We start from the raw sequence: 5,511 nt of genomic DNA, 5'->3' as shown, positions 1-5,511 counted from the left end.
GATGTTTTCGAAATAAATATATAGAGGGAAATTTCCGAAATTATATATAGATGGAGAAAAACAGCGCGAGAGGGGTGCCTAAGGTTGGCACGTATTTCGGCCCAGAACACGAGAGGTCGGATGACCGTCCAGTCTATCTGGTCGCAATCCTCAAAAATAAAAAAGAAGTCTATCTGGTCTCTGAATTCAGAGAAGACAGTCTTCTGTTTCCGACGTCCCAACACAAAAAAGAGAGAGAGATCGATCTATCATCATCGATGGACGATGCGGCGCCGCGGGCCAGGGATTGGTCACTGCTGCCCCTCGACGTTCTCTCCTCGATCTTGGTCCGGATCGGCGCCGTCGACGTCCTCATGGGCGCCGGCCTGGTGTGCCGCTCGTGGCTCGAGGCGGCGAAGCTGCCAGAAGTGTGGCGGGCCGTGGACATGGACAAACACGAGGTCGTGTTCAGGAAGTGTAACGCTGTCCTGCGCGCAATGGCGAAGGCGGCCGTCGACCGTTCCGACGGGCAGCTTCGGTCGTTCGCCGGCAAGCTGTTCGTCACCAATGAACTCATCAAGTACATCGTGGAAAGGTGTTTTTTCTTGCCCTACTTAGCTTTCTGTTCGAATTTTTGTTACTTATTACTATCAATTACAGCTCTGCATCAGTCAAAATCCCCGTACTACGTAGTCCTGTACTGCACCCGTTGAAAAAACATTGTTTTCACATTCACTCCTTTCACAAATCACAACATTGCACTTTTGTTTGCAGATCGCCCTCGCTGACTAGCCTTCGGCTTGTTTCCTGCCATGTCCACCACCTCGCCAGTGTTATGCAAGAGTCGGCTCCGATGGAGCTGCGTTCCCTTGAGCTCGAAGACACTTACCTCACCGTTAGAGACCTGACCTCTGTCGTCGAGAGCTGCCCTCTCCTAGAGGCTCTTTGGGTGCAAGACTGCGTTCAGGTCTATAAGAAGGACGAGCAGGCCCTGCAAGCGAAATTCGCTAGGATCAAGACCCTAAAGCTTGAGCGTGATGCCGCTACAGTTAGTAACCATAATTAAGAGAATGACCAAACTACCACCAGTCAATTTAATCTTGCCAAAATAGCATTCCCTTAAAAAAAGTTCTAGTCACTCAGGTGTATAGGGCGTGGACATGCTTCTAGGTCGGTAATTTGAGTGCGATGATTTGTTTCACTACACTTCCGATTATTTCAAGAGCTATGATGATTGTGAGCACATTCCCATTTTTTTAAACGATGGCAAAAAGCTTTGTGATATGTCATTATTAAGAAGAGGAGATGAGAGAACATATTCACAAGATTGCGTCCATATGTATGCAATGGAGCTTTATGAATATATGTGGCGCTTAATTGTGGTTGGTTATTTTCTTTCTACCTGATACATTTTATTTCTAGCGATATAAAGGGGTGTTCATTATATTATGTTTGTTGAGAAAAACAATGGCTTAATTTGAGTTCGGTGATGAGTGTAGTATTCAATTTCGATGGACCGCCTATTCCAAGCCTCAAAACTTGCGGTAAGCGCCAAGTATGGATCTAGTAGATAGACATGCATACAACAACATAATCTTTGTTACGAACTCTATGTTTGTGAAAAACAACATCATTGTAACATTACATATAAAACAAGAGCTATGTTTCGATACCACCCCCTACCCCCCTTAAAAGTTTTAAAGCGTTATTTTTCATCCATCGGTGTTAAGCAAGAGATTAGTTTTTCAATCTTCAATCGTTCTCGTGGAATCTCCGCTCCGCTGTTCAAGATCCTGTCAGTCGTCTCTCGGCTACCACAACACTGTAACACCAGAACTTCTGCCCGTGCACTTGCTTCGCAGTGTCATTGTCCAACTCATCCCACGATCCATGATGTGCAGTTGTGCCCAGCGAGTTGCATCAGGAAGATGGACATGGATAGGTGCTTTTACAGCTACATACCTTCACAATGTTTTTTCCCTGAATGTTTAAAATATGTAAATTGCCACTACTACCCTTTGTAAGTAAGAGATAAGTTCTAATCTAAGCCATAGTTCTGCATCAAGAATTGTAAACTTTGCAAAGGGGGTGTAAGCTCCTCATAAAACAATTACTTTGAAGCGAAGATTTTGTAAAATTCCTAGTTACGCGGTGGCTAATAGGGTGAGTGTGACAAACGTAACCATGAGATGGGGTGCCAATGCGAGCTCTCCGCGTTCACCTTTATCAATCCATCCCTTGATTAATTGTTAATAGTGCTTTGGCAGTCGTGAAAAACAAGTGTGGGGAGGGCATGTGTTGCTACACATCTTGAGAGTGTGACGTGTGTCGATACGCTTGATCTAGAAACCGGTATGATTAGTTTAGGACAACATTGATGCCAATGATTGTTTTGAGATGATTGAGAACGTTGTGGTAACTACAACACCCAAAACATATGTGGAACGAGCAGTAACAATACATGCAAATAGCATTAGGAAACATTCCATGGTTGGTAGTCATGAAGAAATGGGCAACAGGGTCAAAGTAGACATGTAGGTCGTCGTCGACACTATCTTTTTTTGTGGACAGTGATGGTAGACAACCTTAAATCCTTCAAAGCCCCTTTTCAAGGGCCGATAGCTAGCCCTCTTAGGGTTTAAGCCATGCATGTGTATTTTTGTAGAGATACACGACCTCATTTTTTATATGAGGCTCTGATAGACCAAGGACCAAACCTATTCGTTACTTCTGGGTGCCCCAAAAGTACCCCATCGTCTCTCGGTCTATTATGACTTGAGATCAATTGTAATAACATTGACATAATTGATGCTAAAGTGAGAGAAAGAATCGGACAAGTGATAAGGATTGGTCTTGTTAACTTTGATGCCTAGTTAGTAGTTATGAAGAAAAAGTCATTTGGAACGATCTATTCATTCTCAACAAGAGTTCATCGTTTATAAGAAGCAATCATCATAATTCTCAAGGTTTTTAAACTCTAATTTATACTACTCGAACTTCTGTTTATACTCTTTAACTCCCTTCGTAGTTTTTCTTTTTCTTTTTTTCAGATTTTTTTAACACATTACAGACTCAAGCCCTCATACATACGCGCATACACTCACTCCTATAAACGTGCACACACACACCCTACATCTATGAGCACCTTTGTAGTTTTTTTTTTTCATTTGAGCAATCATCAAAATTTCCAAGGTTGGTCGGCGATTCGGCCCAGAATCCAGAAGAAGATTCGGCCCAGAACGCCGCACATGCCCCGATTCAGCTGGCCCATGGTTTTCATCAACAGTCAAAAGGCCGACTGCTTGCGTGCCTGCCTCGCATCCATATAAATCGGTCTCTGAATTCACCGGACGCTCTGACGACTGTTTTCAGGAAATCGATCTATAGTACAGTAGTATCATCGATGGATGACGCGGCGCCGCTCGTGTCCGAGCCGCCGGCCAGGGACTGGTCGCTGCTGCCCCTCGACGTTCTCTCATTGATCTTCCCCCGGGTCGGCGCCGTCGACGTCCTCATGGGCGCCGGCCTCGCGTGCCGCTCGTGGCTCGAGGCGGCCAAGTTGCCAGAACTGTGGCGAGCCGTGGACATGGACAAACACCAGGTCGTGTTCTGGAAGGACGATGATGTCGTGTGCGCAATGGCGAAGGCGGCCATCGACCGTTCCGACGGACAGCTTCGGTCGTTCGCCGGCAAGCTATTTGTCACCGATGAGCTGATGAAGTATATAGTGGAAAGGTGTTTTTTCTTCCGTTACTTAGCTTTCTGCTCGAAAATTTAATATTCGTAAAAATTCCCAAACAACCTGTAACTACTATGAAAACGCTGCACTATTGTTTGCAGATCACCATCACTGACTACCCTTCGGCTTGTATCCTGCCATGACCTCTTCCTCGGCAGTGTTATTCATGAGTCGCCTCCGCTGGAGCTGCGTTCCCTCGAGCTCTACGACATTTCCCTCACTGTCGGAGACCTGACCGCTGTCCTCGGGTGCTGTCCTCTCCTAGAGGTTCTTTGGGTCCGCAGCTGCTTCCGGGTCTACGAGGAAGACGAGTATGCCCTGCGAGCGAAATTCTCCAGGATCAAGACCCTGACGCTTGTGTGACGGCGTGTTCCGCTACAACTTTTTATTTCAAAAGCTATGACTGCGATCACGTTCCAGATTTTTTTAGATGATGAGATGACAGATTGTTTTTTTAGAAAAGGAAGTTAAATCCCCTGGCCTCTGCATCAACCGATGCATACAGCCATCTTCATTAATTGTTCCTTATGATCGATCGGTACCTTTCATCAGATTGCTTACTTGTGTTTGTGACGAATCTTCAAAAATGTAACTGGCCCTTAAAATTGTCAGTGAATTCTAGTTTGTATTCTTTTTTCCTTTCCGATGCTTTTTCTCCGTTAATCTTTGTCTCTAGCGTTGTATCCGAAGGTGTTACCCTTTGATATCTTTGTTGAAAATAAATTGCTTGGCTTGAGTTCGGTCATGAGAATCTATTTTGGATGTACCAGTCATGTACGTAGTACATTCCAGCCGTTCAGACAACCTAATTTATCAATCGATCCCTTGATTTCTTCTTGATATAGCTTTCACAATTGGGAAAAGAGAATGGATTTCCTATAACAGAGGATAGCTGCCCCCCTAACATTCACACACGATATGTTATAGAGATCTGTGCAGTGCTTGTACCTTTATCCTGTTGGTCACCAGAATTGAACACTAATTCGCAGTTATGTTTTTGTTCACTTTTACAATGTGTCAACATGGTTTTTATCCTCATGAATATCACGAGGGAAAATATCGAGGATTTGGCAATTGACAAATGCAAAAGCATGGTGAGACAAGTCTTCCTCTCTACACGTCACTCGTCCGACTTGTCATGTAGATTTGGAAGTTGTCCCAAAACGTAGTACTTTTCAGTTTCTACTTTTGTGTTCCGAGTTACCGACAAAGAATGTGTGTAGCAGTGCTATTCTTTTGAGTTTGGTTTGGTTGGGGAGTCAGTTAATTTCTGCCTCCACCGGCAAGCCCCCATCCCCAGACCGTAACCAAGCCACCACATGCAAGGTCCACACATCACCGAGGTTCCCTCACCTCCACCAACTGCTCTGCTGGCGACGGGAGGGAGGGAAACCACGGGGGTTTTGTTTCATCATGCGTTCAGTAGTCTAGCATCTTAGTTAGGTCTTAGGTTGTCCATGGTTTTAGCTCTAGCGGTGGCGATGGGTGGGCGCTTCGTGTGTCTTCATGTTAATTTCAAGGTAATTATCTTATTTATTTTGCTCTTTTACGATGGTTGTGTTGCAGGTAGACAACGGCAACCAGAAAATAACCTATTCTATTGATCGAAGGAATGGTGCACTTCGGGGATGCGGCTTTCTCTACGGAAACAACGGTATGCCTTGGCAGTACTTCGAGGGCGAAACGACAACCCTTGGGGATAGGGGTGGCATTACGCCGATTGTTTTTCGGCAATGACAAGCTTGTGACATCCTTTTTCTCCCCTTTGGTATCTTTCTTACATGACATGTCGC

At 45.0% G+C, this 5,511-nt stretch overlaps 2 protein-coding genes across 2 annotated transcripts; both read left to right on the top strand.

The window, feature by feature from the left end:
• The first annotated feature begins 257 nt into the window (after window positions 1–257).
• On the top strand, window positions 258–1,045 carry LOC147973481 (F-box protein SKIP19-like). The gene is made up of 2 exons (XM_087525020.1): window positions 258–574; window positions 754–1,045. Exons 1-2 carry the CDS (start codon window positions 258–260, stop codon window positions 1,043–1,045), a joined length of 609 nt encoding a protein of 202 aa, XP_087381146.1.
• Window positions 1,046–3,382: 2,337 nt separating this feature from the next.
• On the top strand, window positions 3,383–4,081 carry LOC147973480 (F-box protein SKIP19-like). Its single transcript, XM_087525019.1, has 2 exons — window positions 3,383–3,714; window positions 3,820–4,081. Exons 1-2 carry the CDS (start codon window positions 3,383–3,385, stop codon window positions 4,079–4,081), a joined length of 594 nt encoding a protein of 197 aa, XP_087381145.1.
• The last annotated feature ends 1,430 nt before the right edge of the window (window positions 4,082–5,511 follow it).

This window comes from Triticum urartu, chromosome 5A, assembly GCF_056163025.1.
Source record: "Triticum urartu cultivar PI428250 chromosome 5A, HENAU_Tu73, whole genome shotgun sequence".
Classification (NCBI taxonomy): Eukaryota; Viridiplantae; Streptophyta; class Magnoliopsida; order Poales; family Poaceae; genus Triticum; species Triticum urartu.
Note: the sequence above shows the minus strand (reverse complement) of the source record. Positions and strands in the feature narration are given on the sequence as shown.